General features: G+C 39.8%; 1 protein-coding gene across 4 annotated transcripts; it reads left to right on the top strand.

Moving 5' to 3' along the window:
* The first annotated feature begins 1,325 nt into the window (after window positions 1–1,325).
* TTC1 (tetratricopeptide repeat domain 1) lies at window positions 1,326–17,641 on the top strand. 4 transcript variants are annotated; one of them, XM_060764952.2, is made up of 8 exons: window positions 1,326–1,409; window positions 3,376–3,713; window positions 7,620–7,680; window positions 9,390–9,502; window positions 10,503–10,539; window positions 12,044–12,192; window positions 14,845–14,899; window positions 17,097–17,641. In XM_060764952.2, exons 2-8 carry the CDS (start codon window positions 3,402–3,404, stop codon window positions 17,231–17,233), a joined length of 864 nt encoding a protein of 287 aa, XP_060620935.2. In that variant the 5' UTR covers window positions 1,326–1,409; window positions 3,376–3,401; the 3' UTR covers window positions 17,234–17,641. The 4 variants fall into 4 exon arrangements, with proteins under 4 accessions (XP_060620935.2, XP_060620937.2, XP_060620934.2 ...); XM_060764954.2 differs by lacking the exon at window positions 1,326–1,409 and adding an exon at window positions 1,414–1,442; XM_060764951.2 differs by lacking the exon at window positions 1,326–1,409 and adding an exon at window positions 1,651–1,674.
* The last annotated feature ends 40 nt before the right edge of the window (window positions 17,642–17,681 follow it).

Here is a 17,681-nt window from a genome sequence, read left to right as displayed (position 1 = left end):
TACACTGTAGAATGAATGCAGTTTGATACCACTTTAACTGTCATGGCTCAGTGCTATGGTATTCTGGGAGTTGTGTTGTTGAAGGCTTTTGTGGCTTGAATCACTGGGTCGCTGTGAGTTTTCCAGGCTGTGTGACCATGTTCCAGAAGCATTCTCTCCTGACGTTTTGCCCCCATCTATGGCAGGCATCCTCAGAGGTTGAGGGTCTGTTGGAAACTAGGCAAGTGAGGTTTATATATCTGTCCAGGGTGGGAGAAAAAACTCTTGTCTGCTGGAGGCAAGTGTGAATGTTGCAATTGGCAACCTTGGTTAGGATTGAATGTCCTTGCAGCTTCAAAGCCTGGCTACTTCCTGCCCAGGAAATCCTTTGTTGGGAGGTGTTATCTGGCCTGGGAGTTGTAGTTTTACAAAGCCTTCAGCCTCCTCTGCCAAAGAGCGCTGGCGCCTCACCCAATCACAACTCTCAGGGTTCCATAGCACTGAGCCAGGCCCGTAGCCAGGATTTCGTTTCGGGGGGGGGGGGGCTAAAAAATTTTCAGGGGGGGGCTGAGTTTGGGGGGGGGGCTGAGTCTGAGTGAAAGAGGGTCTAGCCTAGCAAACGTCTTGTATCATTACCCCAATACCCCCATGCATATGGGATATATTGAGTATGGTGATCAGATCATGATATGAATAAACATAACAGTTTAAAAAATGCACCAGTAAGGCCTTTTCGCGAACCACCATGAGAATTTCGGGGGGGGCTGAAGCCCCCCGAGCCCCCCCCCCCGGCTACATGCCTGCACTGAGCCATGCCAGTTAAAGCGGTGTCAAACTGCATTCAATTCTAAAGCGTAGAGACCAGAGAGGCACGCCTGGTCCTGAGGAAACAGGCATCGGAGTACTCCCGTCGCAAACTAGGTTCCTGCGGGAGAAAACCTTGCTAGCATGTCCCTGACGTCATGAGCCTGCGCCTCTCTCCCCGCCCCTTTCTCTTTGCCAGCGTGGTTTTTCCTTTGCTAGGGCAGCATTGCCAGCGTATTCTCTCAGTTGAATTCTGCCAACTGAGAGAAAATGCGGGCAATGCTGCCCTAGCAAAGGAAAAACCACGCTGGCAAAGAGAAAGGGGCGGAGAAAGGGGCGGGGCGAGAGGCGCAGGCTCATGACGTCAGGGACATGCTAGCAAGGTTTTCTCCCGCAGGAACCTAGTTTGCGACGGCTCTAAACAGTCGCTCTCCCAGCCTCAACTCGTGGAACTGCAATTCCCAGAAGTCACTGCGCCGTGCGCCTGCGCGCTTCTCGCCCCGCCTTCGCCAATCCAATTGGTGCGTTCAGGCGTGTGACGTCACCGCTGCTCGGGCCGCTGAAGCCTGACGATTGGCTCGGGGAAGAGGACCGGAAGTACGATGCAGGAGCAGGAAGGAGTGGAGGTAAAGTGGAGCGGAGTCGGGGTTTGGGCCGTGGTAGGCCTGGGGTTGCCCGGCCGAAAAGGAGGGGGCTGGTGGGGGCCTGGGAAACAGGAGGAGAGGGAGGGAGAATGGTGGTCGCAGCCGAGCAGGCCTTGCTTGTGGAGCCCTGGAAGGCGCGCTGGCCTCCCGAGGGAGAGAGAGAGAGAGAGTGCCCTGGGGCTGAACTGACGGGTTTAGAGGAGGCGTTCTGGGTAACCTGCTCCCTCTCAGCAGCAGTAGCCGAAAAGTAAATAATAATACATCCCAGACTTTGGTCTTCCAGGTGTTTTGGACTTCCAACTTCCAGAATTTCTGACAGTTGAAGTACAAAACACCCGGAGGACCACAGGCTTGTGCCCACACTGCAGGATCAATGCTGTGGAATCCTGGGAGTTGTGGTTTGGCTTATTTGGCAGACAAGTCCGAAGCCATGGCAGATCAAGTGGTGTCACACTGCATTAATTCCACAGTGTAGATCAGGCATGGGAAGATTTGGGCCCTCCAGGTATTTTGGACTTCAACTCCCACCATTCCTAATAGCCCCAGACCCTTTCCTTTCCCCCCTTAGCTGTTTTAAGGAAGGAAGTGGCCTGAAGCAGGTAGGAAATGTGGGAGTTGAAGTCCAGAATACCTGGAGAGTCAAAGGTGTTTGGATTGATGTAGATGCATCCACAGTTTGGGAAGGAATGGCTCTCATTCCTGGCCCAGGGATATTTGATGCACTTAGTAGGTGATTTGTGAGGAGGGATTTCCCATGCACTGTATCATATGAGTTGTGCTGGTCTATAAATAAGGACCTTTCTTCTAGTGCAAGAAATTGTGGGCTCATGCCTTTTAGACCAATATGCTGCCAGCCATCTGCTTTTTTAATCAGCCTGTTGCTAGGTTTCAAGAGACTAAAAGTAACTGTGCCCCTCTAGTTGTGTTTGTAGGGCAATTTTTAGAATCATAGAAAATTATGTTCTGGGAAAAAGATGGTGCTCTCTCTCTCTCTCTCTCTTGTTTGGTGTTAGCTCCTGAAATGTGGGGCTTAAGTATATCAAATGAAAGGTAATGTGTGTGAAAGACCATAAAGCCTTCAATAGAGCAAAAGCATTGCATGCTAGGTTTTCGGTTTAATATCTGGTGTCTTCAGATGGGGTGAAAAAAGCTGGTAAAACCCTTATCCCTATTTTTATTTATTGTATCAAAAGCAAGGGTACAGTTGTAATGTATTTAAAAAAACTACAAAGTTAAAAAACTTGGCATTATATTAAATGTCCTTTGAACAGTAGCTAACCACTTGGAGTGCCTCTGATATTGCTATAAAGAGGTCCTCTTTTGTGCTTGTGGCACAATGAGATTGCATTGGAATAGGTGATCCGTAGTTTGCTCTTCTCCACACGTGCATGTTGTGGACTCCACTTTGTGACCCTTGCAGAACTGCTGTTAGTCAAAATAAATAGTAGAAGTTGAAGTGAAACAATTGTCTGACATGGTATGAAGCAAGATTCTTGTTTTTCTGTACTAGAATTTCTGATTTTTATTGTGATTAGTAATGTGATAGGAAGGTGTTGCTGACAGCAACTTGTTCTGTTTCTGAGCATTTTGAAACATTCAATTGAAGGCACGTATCTCCTAAAGTTTAGTCAGAAAGCCTGCCACTAGGAGTAAAGTGAAGATTTTTTATTTTGATTTAAATGAAAAAAAATCCACTCTTTTAGGATGAATTTCAAGTGTTCACTAAACATAACGTGGAGCCATTTTGATAGAAATCTTATAGTAATGGCCAAACCTGCTTTTATTATTATAGTGGGGAATACTAGTTGTATACTTTAATTGGAAGCTGGAGGAGGCAGTTGTGGGGAAACATTGCTAAATAGAGTTATTCATTTTCAGGTGTTCAAGACTTGTCTAATTTATTTACAAAAGTCACTGCTGTATCTAACTTATATTGCTTTACTTCAAGTGAAAAATCACCATAGGAGGCCCAACATGGAGTCTGAAGATGCTGTTCCTCCTGAAAAATTAGTTGAAAATTTGACACTTTCAGAAGAAAGTAACAGTCAACAGGCCAGTTGCAATGATGTACATAACCACAAATTTGCAAAAGAAGGAATGAATCAGTTTTCTGACTCAGAGACCAGAGAAGATGAGGACCTCTTCCATGACTGTAATGACTCCTTTGTATCAGAAGTGGTAGAGGAAAATCACAATGACAAGGAAGATAACTCAGAGATTCAAGCAGAACCAGATGAAAAAGATTTACTAGAACTGGAGAAATATATGTCAGAGGAAGAAAAACAGGTATGTTTTGATTAAAAACTACATTTATGTGTTAACCAATGCTTCACTTCTAACTATACTTGGAAGGGAATCCTGTTTATTTCAATAAATGATGTTTCAAGTAGTATAGGTAGTGTTAAAGTTCTCCCAATAATTAGGTCTTTTAAAAAAGCCCTCTTACAGTCAGATCCTGTGTATGGTTCCTTAGAACTAACTCTTGGGAGTGGTTAAAGTCCTCTTTTTCCAGCTCCTCAATTTGTTGATATTTGTTAGTAAAAGGAATCTGCAGAGACATATATAGTTTTATTGTACGCAGTTGTAAACAATGATATTAGTGGCTCTTTCTTAAGCATTTGTGTCTGCCACACTTGCAGATCCTTGGTTTCCCCCCCCCCCCCCTTTGTTTGTTCTGTTTCAACTTGACCACATTATTCTTCTGCACTTACCAGACTGAATTAGAAATAAGACAGTGTCAGACAGTTGCAGTCATTCTGTACTTTTTCTGAATCCTCAGTACTTGAGGCTTCAAGATGTTAAATCCGTTTTGGAGCAGCTTATCTGCAAGTAGTCTAATGTCAGTTCAAAATAAGATTTACATAAGGTAGCAACTGAACGCTAAAGTTTGGCTGTTTGGTGAGCCACTTTTATGATGAGATTGACTCCAATGGTCAAAGTGTTTATGCAGCTGTTTGCCAGAAGCATGATTTTCTATTGTGGAGCTTAACTGTCTAGAGTTGAGGAAGGGGGTGGCTTTTGCAAGTAGTTCTAAGGAACCATACACAGGATCTGACTGTAAGAGGGCTTTTTTAAAAGACCTAATTATTTACTTAGTATCAAGACTATTCATTTCAATTAAAATGAATATTAAACAAAAGCATCAGTATTTATGTCGAGCAGTTTTGAATTTGCTGCTATAAAGGGAAAAAGGATTTCAAGGTTATAATAATTATTCATAGCAGTTTTTGGCATTCCTATTTCTGGACATGTTCAGTCTCCTTGTGTATAGACGCTTCCTCTCTTTCTATATAATCATGTAGAAGAAGGCAAGTACGACAGTGACTCAGCAAGGCGTGTTTTTGCATTTGAAAAGCAAATAAGCTTTTCTCCCAAGATAACATGCAGCTTGCATCTTGACTTGAAAAATGTTTAAAATGCAGAAGTGTGTATAATAATAATAATAATAATAATAATAATAATAATAATAATAATAATAATTTATTTGTATTCCTTCCTATCTTCCTGAAGGGACTCAAGGCAGATTGAAGAGACTCAGGGCGAAGGGATTAGTTTTTGCTTTAACTAATTAATGATAGGAATTATGCAGGATGCTTTAATATATACAGTGGGTCCTTGGTATCCACTGGGGTTTGGTTCTAGGACCTCCATGGATGTCAAAATGTGTAGATGTTCAAATCCCACTACATACAGTGCTGTCTCTTGCATAAAATGGCAAAATTGAGGTTTGCTTTTTGAGAATGTTTTAAAAATATTTTCAAGTTGTGGATAGTTGAATCTGTGGATATGGAAGGCTGACTGTACTCTGTATACTGTGCCTTTTTTGCTTGCAGTCCTGGTAAATGACATCATAATGTACCTCAGGAAATATACTCTTACCACATTGGCTATTCCTAAATCTGAAATACCTTTCCTGCCTTATGCTTTGTTTCAGTTTTGATAAAATATGCATGATTTACATCTGTTAGTCATTATTTTGTGCTGTGGAAGGTTAGATATGGAAAATACAGTATTGGTCTTTGTGTCTGTAAAAAGAACCTAAATATTTATTGCGATAATATATGGGTTGCATTGCGGTAGCTGTATTTAGTCTGGTTATATAACATGTTCTAGGCCGCATTGCTAGATGTTTTGAAAATACAGTTTTTCCACATTCAGAATCCATGAACCATCTTAGTAAATAAAAGGTTTTAAGATATTTTAAATGGGCTTGTTATGATTGCTGGCAAACTCAGTCTTAGGACTGAGTTGTTCAAGGTTATTTGCTTGTAAGTTGTGTTGTGTGAAAGTAAAACATTTGAATTGAAAAAAGACTCTTTAATTTTGCATATGCCCATTCTTAGGTCAAATGTAAGTCTGTGATGTTGTGAGTCCTGTATCTATTGGTTGAACTTTTATGATGTCACTGGTCTTGAACTAGGAGGCAGAGTAGACATCCAAGTGTCAGGAAGCTGAGGAGCCTGGCTGTCATGGAAGTGAGGGTAAATGATCCTTGGAGGGCATTTGGGAGCTGAGTGTGGTAGAGAAGAGAGGGGAATTGGAAGTTGATACTAAGAAGAATAAGGAAATAGCATAAATGGAAGGAAAGGAAAGGAAAGGAAAAGAGTTTGAGTCTTAAGAGAAATTCAGAAAGTAGGAAAATGGATAACAGGTGTTGGTAACAGAATATCATTGTATTTGCAGTCCTTTCTCCAACCCATAGATTCAACAGGCACACTTTTGAAGAGTAGCCCAGAGGACAAAATGTTCAGTGGTTTTTTAAGACCTTATTGCATTGGTGATAACTGAACAGAACTAGAAGAATATACTCTTGCAGTTTATTTTTTCCACAAACATTGACTTCTTCTCCCCCTGCCCCAGCTCTAAATTGTGGAAATTTACTTTAAAATGTTTTCCTTATATGATTACATCTACTGCAGTTTGTTCTATTGAGGGTCCTTAAGAGTCTTTGTGGTTTTAGGCTTAGATCAACAAGTCAAAGCTGAAAGCACATAATTGTTGTCTTTGACGATGTCAGTGTATGTTACCCTCCATAGCTTTGTCTATAAATTAGGTGACCAAATGCATATTAAGAGCCAGAAAATAAAACATCTATAAAGGTATTGACATAAAGTTTTCATAAATTAACAGATACATCTGTCTAAAGAATGCAGAATCTTCTATTTAAAGAAATCTCTAGTTCTAGGTTGTTTATAGTTAGCATTAGGGAATGCCTAAATCCCCAGATCTGTTAACTGCTGTGAATTATTGTTGTTGTTGTTATTTGATACACAACATGATTGGTACAAGGCAACAAAGATCACTATGCTGGCTTTTGTATTGAATGACACATTGGACACTTTCCAAATGTCTAGGACTGTGTGATGTATCGGCGAATAGTGGGTGTAGATCCGAGTAAGGTGGCCTTTTGCACCTGACAGATGGTGATTTGTCAGCGCCGATTGTTTTTAAATGCAGGCCAGAGTCTTTAGGCACTGCACCCAATGTGCCGATCACCACTGGGACCACCTTTAATGGCTTGTGCCAGAGTCGATCTTAAAATCCTCGTATTGTGTAAGCTTTTCCAGTTGCTTCTAATCAATCCTGCTGTCGCCTGGGATTGCAACATTGACGATCCACACTTTGTTTTTTTCCCATGATCGTGAGGTCAGGAGTATTGTGCTCCAAAACTCTGTCAGTCTGAATTTGGAAGTCCCAGAGTAGTTTGACATGTTCACTTTTTGTAACTTTTTCAGGCTTGTGATCCCATCAGTTGTTGTTGTTGTTGTTGTTGTTATATTTATTTATCTCCCCCGAAGGGGACTCAAAGTGTCTTAACATAAAAGCATCAGCATAACTATTTCAAATATACAAATATACAAACATTAAAATAGGATTAAATGTAAACAGTATTAAAAACTTCTCAGTTAAAAACCACAGTACCCTCTGAATTGATCTTAAAAGCTTTCACCTTTGAAAGCCTGTCTGAATAAAAAGGGGGCAAATTTTGGAACATAGCTCTGCTTCAGAAATTAAAAAGTTTAAAACTATTTTTAGTGAAGGGAGGAAAATATTAAATATGTTTTTGGTAGTTTCTGTGTTTATGATTACATTTAAGTCTAACTTGCAATTTTAGTAGTATTAAACTAACTATAAACTGCATTTTATTACTTTACATAAGCATTGTATTCTGTGATCTTTTGTGCATTATAGGAAAGAAGAAACGAGAGCATAAAACTAAAAGAAGAAGGAAATGAACAATTTAAAAAAGGAGGTGAGTGAACTATTTTGTCTAAAATGTATAGACAGCACTTAGTTGTCATCAGCCATCAAGTCTAGCAGCCTCATCAGACTAGCATTTTAAAGAATGCACTCTTGCATTCTTGGCATATTTTGCCTCCTGTAGAACTCTGGGAAATGTAGTTTAGGGCGCTGCTTTCAGAATTCTCAGCTAGAGAGGTCCTTGCCTTCCCAAACTACATTTCCCAGAGTTCTGCAGGAAGCAGAAGGTGCTACGAATGGAGGGGGTGGGGTGCCTGCTTTAAAAGGCTAGTCTGATATAGTCCTAAGATAAGTCCTTTCAAGTGACTGTAACCTTGGGCCCAGTTGTTGATGGTATACAGCTTCTAGCCAGCCAGCATGTCCAGTTAAGAAAGGGAATAGAATCACAGCCGAGTTGGACATCAGTGTAGTACAGTGAAATTTGTAGCCTTGACTCATTTTTGACTGCTTATCTTTAGGAATAAAACATAGTGCCCATTTCTTAAGCAAATAATACTGTGTATAACTGAAGGATGCTGAGTATTTTCAGCTTCAGAACTTTTCGTTCTCCACAAAATACGTATGTTCCAGAAGCTGAATGGGAAATACATAAAAAGGGAAGCAGGCATGCCTTTCTTTTTCACATTTGCCATACATGAGCTAAATCCAGATATTTATTGAGAAAATCTCAGAGGCATGAAGAAAAGGTGGGGTTACAGTGGTTTAGAGAACGCTTGGTCAGCTTGAATAAAAGTGCATAGTTGAAAAGGAAAGCTTTCAATGAATGTTACATAGTTCTGTATTACTGTGCGATTTGGCATGAGTCACCTTCTATTTATAAACTAAAATTGTATATATGCTCACAGGAAACAAATTCAAAGGACAATAACTAGCAGACAGTCTCACACTTCCCATGTTGACTGAGTCATATTTAAATTTAACCAGTTCAGAAGTTGAGAAGCCTCTTTCCCCCTGAGTAGAATTCAGTAGATGCAGTACAACAATTATGTTACTTAAAGAAATTGAAATCGGTGAAATTAAACATGTTACAGTCTGTACTGGATTTAGCACAATGTGTTTTCCAGGAAATGTAACCGTTTCACATTCAGTAACTTCATCTCTTTAGCTAGAACACCAGCATTCCTAATAGATGCAATGTTATTTGTGGTAGGAAAAGGCAGCTCCAACTGCAGGAAAACTTTAAAAATTTGGACAATAAGATCCTTGTGTTCCTCACAGAAATTGTAACATTAGAGCTCTGTGAAAGGTCTCTTCCAAGGTTGTGCTGGCCTTTTGATGAACAGAGCACCTAAGTCGAGAGTTTAGAATATCCAATAAAATATTTGATAAATCCAGATTCCATCCACAACATTTTCACCTGTTAGGCATCAATACAGTGCATGTTTTATAAGGATTTTTCATATTAGGATTTTATTTAGGGATCAGAAAGATACATCAGCTTTTTAGGCTCATTTTAAAATCCTTTTGAGACAGGTCAGAGTTTGCTTCCATTTCCAAAAGAAGATGGCATCTCTCCTGTAATGCAAAAATTAATACCTGCAGTGGGACTGTTGAGCCTGCATTATTTCTATATTGCTTATTGATTCAACAAAAATATTTGTCTGAAATAATTAATACTGAATGAGGAACTAATAAAGTACTTTCAAAGCATTAGTTCTTCTGCATGACCATCTCTGGTATTATGTTTTATTTACACTCTAGACTATAAAGAAGCTGAAGATTCCTATGCAAAAGCCCTGCAGATTTGTCCAGCCTGTTGTAAGACTGACAGATCTATTTTGTATTCAAACAGAGCTGCAGCAAGAATGAAACAGGTAAAGGCTCATTTCCAAGGCTCCGAAGTGCTAAAAATTGCTGTGGTGACTGCTATTCTGTTCACCAGGGTGAATGTGGCAGCATTTATGTAATGAGTGAGCAACCTTCCTTTCTCTTTGAAGTTTCAAAGATGACTAGAGATTGTCAGGACATTTCTGTCAACTTTCAAAATACAAAATTGGGAATAAAACTGAGATAGAGCCTTTGCAATGCCTGAGTAAACTGGTGTGGAGATGGAAACTGATACTTCTCTGAACCAGCAGGATAGAATTCAATGCTGCCATCCATATATGCTATATGCCCACTGCTATCTCTTCTCTTGAGGAAGGCAAACAGGATGGTGCTTGATGCTATGGCCGGAAGGTATTTGGATCCCTTTCAAGCAGTGGCATGCAGCTACATTTGCTCTCCTTCCCACCACCTTTTTCTTTAGGAAAGAGTCTGATTGTGATGGTGAGAAAGCTCCCCTGAGCAACAGAGTGGCTCTGATATCAGTTTCTGATTAGATGTTAAACACTGTAGACCCCTAATTAACTGCTGAGGGCGATGAAGTGTTAGTGCTGCCTCTCTCAGCCATAATTGGTTGGCCTCAATGTCTTATGCTCAGTATGGCTTGATTGCATTTGTTTTCCTGTAAATTGGAAACCCTTAGTTAGGCAGGGTTGCCCTCCCTTGAACAATGGAGTACACTACCATACTCTGAGGTTTTTTCCCCGGACAGGTTCAGAATCCCTCATCTGAAATACTTGAAGCCAGCAGTATTTGGATGTTTTTCCACCCCAGATTTTGGTATATTAGCGTTATACATATTGAGAGTCTAAAATGAATTTGTTTCATATATACTTTATACGCATAACCTGTTCAGCTTTAGCCAGCTTTATTTCCTTGAGCTGCAAACATAATTTAAAATTTGATGAATTTTCTCTGATTTATATTGTTATGAATGCCAGGAAAATGGTTTTTGGTATTAATTTCCACTGCAATCTGTTTATTCCTTAGGACAAGAAAGACACTGCCATAAGTGACTGCAGCAAAGGTACTATTTTCCTGTTTTTTTGTTCTTTGTGCTCATGCTCCTGTTCTTGTGATCTTTGGAAGACTACCATCTGAAGCTTTTGGTATCCCTAAATGCAGCTTCCAAAGTTCTCCAAAGCCCTTCCCAAAAATATTTCTTTTGGGACAATTTGTGGGTTGTTTTCACCTGAAAACTCCCACAACGTCCTCTCCACAAATGTAATACAGTTTGCTTGCTTTTCCACACCCTTCCACCCCCGAACCCCAAATGGGAAAAAAGTCAAATTATGAATCAGATTAACCACCTGAATGAAGTGATGTCATGTCACTTCTAGGGCACCGGTGTGGCCTGTTGGATGGATATGAGTAGGTATGGTTCCTCCTTCTGCAGTTTCCCATCCTTGATCTAGGTATTGTGTTCAGTTCTGTTCACAAGATATGGAGGATAATATAGATACAGTGGCAAGCATTGTCTGTGTATGGAATCTATACTTTGCAGGGTGCAGACCAGCCAGTGAGATTATGTCCCACCCCTGAATTTTGTTCTAATTTAATTTTTGAGATAAGCTTTCTGTCAAGTGCTTCTGTGGCTGAGGATTCAAAAGAGAGCAAGTACAGTGAGGATGTAACACAAACCTGGACCAGTTGTCTATTCTTAAAGGGGATTGCAGAGGAAGATTGGTTTGAGAGTCAATGCATGTTGGTTGGTTAAGTCATGGACCAAAAATGGTCTGGCTGAGCTCAGATAGTCTCCGCACTGGTGGAATAATAAACAGCAACAGGTCCAAATTGACTATGTTTGTTAACTATGACATCTGTTTGCCCAAAACTTAGAGGTGGAGTAATTTACCTTGAACACATAATGTTATAATGGAGGATTTTACAGACGGCATTTCTAGAAGTCTGCGGAGACAGCTTTTCTACCAGTGCAGTGGATTAGACTCTAATGATTGGAGTGTAATCCCAGAGGGATTCCCTCATAGGTTGACTATTCTGGCTCAGGATGGATTGACCTTGGATCAAGATAGCGGCAGTGAAAAGCCTCAATTTAAATTGTCAGTTGCTAATCATGTGTTCATTTGGCACTTCAGCTACTTTCAAAAGAAACACAAGATGTCATGAAAGATGTTCATTGTGAGTGCCGGCCTGTTAGGTTATTGGTGCAGTCCTACACATATTTACTCAAGAGTAAATCATGTCCAAGATGGTGTATGACTTGTTGCTATATTGCACTAGGTGCATTCTTTGTACGGTGTTGCAGAAATACAAGCTTATGTGCTTTTATCATTTATATTAGTTATATCATTTATATTAATTCGTTTTAATGTTCACTACATCAGAGTGAACATTAGAAGGTGGGAAATTTGAATCTTTGTGAGCAGGCCCACTGCTAGTGAAAAGACGGTCTCATATCTTGGGTGTGTTCAAGCAAAGGGAACACAGCAGGAACATGCTAGAAATGCTCTAGGTGAAAGGCTTCCTATTTGAGTGTTCATACCACTATTACTTTATTCCTCCTTTTCTAGCCCTGGAATTGAATGCAAATTATATCAAAGCACTACTGAGGAGAGCAGAGCTCTATGAAAAAACAGACAAACTCGATGAAGCCTTAGAAGACTATAAAAACCTGTTTGAAAAAGATCCATCAATACATCAAGCAAGAGAAGCCTGTATGGTAAGCTTTAGGAAGAGAGGAGGAAGCAGTGGGGGGCACCTGGTGAAAAGAGAAGGATAACAAAAAGACTTCCTAGATATGAATGACGAAGATAGCAGTCCTCCCTGGTTTTGTACATCAAGTGATTTCATTCTTAATTTAGTCTAAGCAGAAGAGGCCCCTTGTAGGATTCATGAGGAGGCTAGTCTGACAAACATCTGAAGACTGAAGGAGTAACTCAGTTGAAGTTCAGTATATCGCTTAAGAACAGAAGGATGAAAAATACCCTTCTTTGGTGATGAGTTGGGCACAGAGTCCTTCGTGAGTGGTGTCTGTCGGTTGGAGAGACCAATCCCTGTGCAAAATAACGTGTTCTGCAACATCTCCATCTGATTTTGTGCTGTTTCAGCAGTCCTTGCCTACCAAGGCATTAATGCTAATGATATGCAGCTGTTTTTCCTTTCTCTGGTGGACATGTTTGTATCCTTTTCTCAAAGAATGGCTATGGGATACAAGTACAGCAATCTGCAGTGTAGGAGGGTTCTGCTGAACTGAGCAAACTAGAGAAAGCAGCCCTGGGCTTCTACATTATTATGTGGGTTTTGAAGGCTTTTTACATCTAGAAACTTCAAAGTGTGTGGCCTGGGTGTATACTTTCAATAAAATGCTCCTCTAACCACAAAACCACATTAACCTATAGCATTCATTGATATGAAAGTTGTGAAAGTGAAATATGTTGAACTGGCATTTTAATTTGCAAAGGCAATTTGTTGTCTTTCTATTACCCCTCCTCCCTGCTTCTTTCATATCTTGCTCTTCATTTGAAATTGGGAACCCCTGATGGCGCAATGAGTTAAACCCTTGTGCTGGCAGGACAAGTGGGAGAGTGGGTTGGGCTCCCTCTGTCAGCTCCAGCTCCCTATACAGGGACAAGAGAGAATCCTCCCACAAGGATGCTAAAACATCAAAAACATCCAGGTGTCCCCTGGGCAGCATCCTTGCAGGCAGCCAATTCTCTCACACCAGAAGTGACTTGCAGTTTCTCAAGTCACTCCTGACATGATTTCTTTTTAGAGAATTGGATCCAGATAACTATTTAAATGTAGGCTATTTTTTTTTAAAAAAATCCTCAATCATTACCTCTCCAAAATAAGATTTTTATTAGGGATTTTCTTGAAGTAACACTATTTTTCTTACCAGTTTGTGATACACATATCATTTAACTATTGGTTATCTAAAAATATATGTGAAACTTTTTATCCTGTTCATAAAATGTAGTATAACAAATGGAATAATATCTAAATATAATCAATAATAAGGCTGAAAAAGCCCTCCTCAGCTTAAACTTGAGTATATTTTAAGCTTATACTTAAAATAAGTTATTTATTATTTTACTGGGTTATTACTATTATTATTATTACATTTATTATTTTACTCTAATTGTTATTATATTTACATTACTTTAGTCTATTATTATTATTACATTTATTATTTTATTCTATTATTTATTTTACTCTATTATTACTGTTATTATTACATTTCCATTATTTTACTCTATTACTTTTATTTTTATTACATTTATTATTTTACCCTATTATTATTGGAAGGATACATAAGCACATTTACATTGGAAAAGGTTATAATAATGGTTTAATCAGAGTTGGACAGTCTTATCTCAAATTACAGTTCTATGTAAATATTCAAAAACATTTAACCTACTGATGCCTCAATTAATGTAATTTTATTGGTATCTATTTTTATTTTGAAATTTATCAGTAGCTGCTGTATTTCCCACCCTCGGCTTATACACAAATTAATACGTTTTCCCAGTTTTTTGTGGTAAAATTAAGTTCCTCGGCTTATATTTGGGTTGGCTTATACTCGAACATATATGGTATAGGCTGGCTATTTCCTAGGTGAATCACAAGTACTCTGAGCTGTATACTGCCAAGTCACATCCAGAGCTACTGGATCACACTATGGGCGTCATTCTCTTAGTGGACATACACAATTGTGGGGCAAAATATTTGATATTGTACAAGGGGCTTATTGTTTTGATGGCAGTAGAAATGGAGTTGCACACATATTATTGTGCATATGGATGCACTAAAGGTATGGTTGTCCGATGTCAGTGTACAAAGGTGGTATAGCAGACCATGAAAGACCACATCAACAGAGGAGAATAGCATCTGGAAAACCAACCACCAACATACAATGCCACTGTGGAGCTCTCTGAGCACAAAGATGTCATAATGATATAAGAGTGTTCTTTTTTTGATGGGTGTGCCCTATTCTGTTTTGCTAGCACATTGTTTCCTGGTGAAAGGCTACTGTGCGGACATAACCTTCCTCTTCGACTCCAACTGTATGGCATGATTGTTTTATGCTCCACTGCACTTCTTTCTGGGGTGGGGTTGCATAATTTTATTATGGATTTTATCCCTGTAAGGAGATCTTTATGCTGCTCTGAAGAGACCTATGCACAGTGTGTGGGGGCCTTCTATTTCACTTCATTGCTATGTCTGTTGTAGTGCTTTCAACTCTTTGTGCAGTAAGCTAGCACTAATGATGATTTTGGTTTTTCTTCTTCTCACTACTCAATGCATCAAGAAACTTTAAGAGTGTTGCCAGACTGTCAGTAAAATTGACCCTGTCTTGACTTTGCTTTTTTAGCGACTGCCAAGACAAATAGAAGAACGTAATGAAAAACTTAAGGAAGAGATGTTGGGTAAGTTGCTTTGCTATCCAGTTTGTTTGCAGTGCCTTTACAAGCAGACCCACCCCACCAGACCCATTTTGAGGTTCCCTAACCTTTTATATTGTTTTGGGAAAATGTCCCCGCATGCATTGCTAGAGACCTTTGGCATGTTTTGAAGAAGTATTTTCTTTTCTATTCAGGGCCCCTCAAGCTTAAAACAGCTTGAGAAGGTAAAAAGACAAATGACTGCCATTCAGTACCACTTCAAGGCTCAATTTAACATGAAGGGAAGTGATCATGTGGCTTGCAAGGAGCTGTTGGAGTGTGATGCCTAGTATTCCCCACCATTGCTGTGGTGGCTAGTCATCCTTGGCTTGCACTCCTCCCGTACAAAGATATTGAAGGCATTTGATGAAAAGCAGAGCACTCAGTACCATGGCTGGCTCTTCTCCATTATGATGCAAATACATAAATTAGTTTTTCCTTCCGAGTTCTGCATTACAGCACTTTTAACAAGTGTGAGCACAGATATAATACTTAGCTGTAGTATGTAACAAAATCCTTGCCTTAGGTTTCTGTGAATAGTTTCGAATAACACAGTTGAGCCCCCACAGTTGTCAGTTTCTCTATCACAAATTTGTTTATTTGTGAGTTTGTTTACTTGCTGCTTAACTGCCTTGAGTGGGAAGGGAGTGAGGAAGAGATATAAAATCTAGCTGATGCTGATGAAGCGGTGGATTGGAGAGAAAGGGGTTTCAAATCTGAGAGAGGGGCCAGAGGTGTTAGTGGGAGACTGTAGCCTGCATGTTTGGGGGCAGGGGCTTACAATGTTTGAAGTTTTCCCATTTTTGCAGGGGTCCTGTGCCATTAGCCCCTGCAAATGTGGAGAGCTGACTATATCACCGTGCATTGTGTTCTTTAATAAAATCCTTGGTATTAGTAAGCAGTTATCCTAACTTTACAATGCAAAGAGTTGGGTTCTTGTTGGGAGATGAGGATGAGGCCAACATCTGAAAGTGTCTTAAAAATCTAACTTAGTGTCGCTTTGCCTTAGTTCTTCCCTTGAAACTCTGTGCCTACTGTGCTTTGGCAGCAGATAGAGCTATTCCTTCAAACTGCTCCTTAAGCATCTGGTCTCAGGCCAATATTGTTCTCAGTGCGTACAGGCTGGGATTGTTTGAGAATGTGGAGTGTGGTATGCTTATCCACTGTACTTTGCTCTCTTATCCAAGGGCTTAGTTTTATTCTAAACTCTTGGAGGAAGCTTTTTTTTGGATGGCATTGCTTTTGCTTTCTTACTGTTGGTGTAGTTTCTGGATAAAGAAAACAAACTTTTGAGTGCTATCCTTTCTTCCTGGCACTTAAAGAAACAAGATTCATTGCTAAGTAATGCAGGCTTGAGTGTAAATATTTTAGTTATAAATAGCAAGTGCAGGCGAAATACTAATGTGTTCAAACAGCTAATCTTGTGCTTAGAATAAATGTGTTGGGCATATCATGTACTGCATTTACAATTTCAGCAGTTAGGCTTGTTTCTTATAGCAGAGAACCAATCAAGTCTTGAAGCATGTGATCATTGAATCGTAGAGTTGGAAGAGACCTCATGGGCCATCCAGTCCAACCCCCTGCCAAGAAGCAGGAAAATTGCATTCAAAGCACCCCAACAGATAGCCATTCAGTCTCTGTTTAAAAGCCTTAATAGAAGGAGCCTCCACCACCTCCAGGGCAGAGAGTTCCACTGCTGAACAACTCTCACAGTGAGAAAGTTCTTCCTAATGTTCAGATGGAATCTCCTTTCTTGTAGTTTGAAGCCATTGCTCCGTAGTGATCCCTTTGCATTATGGCTATGTATTACTCTTAATATTAGATGTAGTTTGTCTACCCACATCTGTGGGTAAGGGAAAGTGAGCGAGAGGGACTTATATACACTTTGGGAGCTGACTACAGGTGCCTTTGTACTCATTCTGCATGGCTGTTTTCTTGTAAATCGGCTCCAAATGACCAATATTCTGTATAGCAGTATTGCTGCTCAGAATCTCATGTGAGCTGCTATACAGAATATAATTGCCCTTGTATGAGCAGCTCCTGAACAGCAGAGTTTTGTTTCTTTCTGTAGAAATCTTAATTTTGAATGATAGCTATGCAGCAGCGAGCATATTCCTGCAGTCATAGGGATTCTGTGCAATTTCTTGTACATAATGGAAAGTGTGCCTTTTATGTATTGCAGGTAAACTGAAAGATCTTGGCAATTTGGTTCTGCGCCCTTTTGGCCTCTCAACTGAGAACTTCCAGGTGAAGCAGGATTCATCAACTGGCTCATACTCTATTAACTTTGTTCAAAATCCAAATAACAACAACCGATAACATAAACCCATCTTCTTGCTGGTTAAAAGTTTGGCTTTGGAGTTTTCGGAGAGGAATGCAAAAATGGATGAATAAACATCTAATGTCTAACATCTTTACTGAAATGGAAAACAAATTGAACATAGTCCTGTGCATTTTTCTCCTGTGGGGAACTCCCAAGTGTGGACAAATGAAGGAAGTAACCTGACCTTTACAGTAATATACGTTACCTTTGCATTACCCCTAGTAAGGAAGAGGAGTTTGACATTGTTAAATAGAAAAATTGAACGCATCCATGCCTGTTATTAAAATACAGACATTTTGTGTTTTGTGGTTTGAAAGTGTATTTGTGTGACCGAGAGAGGTTTTATCTTTCTGTTCTGAGAATATATCTTGAGTGTAATAAAAACACTGATGGTATTGTGGGCAGCTGCAGTGTCGCTTTTTTTTAATGCAAAGACAACAATGC

This window comes from Anolis sagrei, chromosome 2 (genome assembly GCF_037176765.1).
Source record: "Anolis sagrei isolate rAnoSag1 chromosome 2, rAnoSag1.mat, whole genome shotgun sequence".
In the NCBI taxonomy this organism is placed as follows: Eukaryota; Metazoa; Chordata; class Lepidosauria; order Squamata; family Dactyloidae; genus Anolis; species Anolis sagrei.
This window is presented reverse-complemented; position numbering and strand designations above follow the sequence as displayed.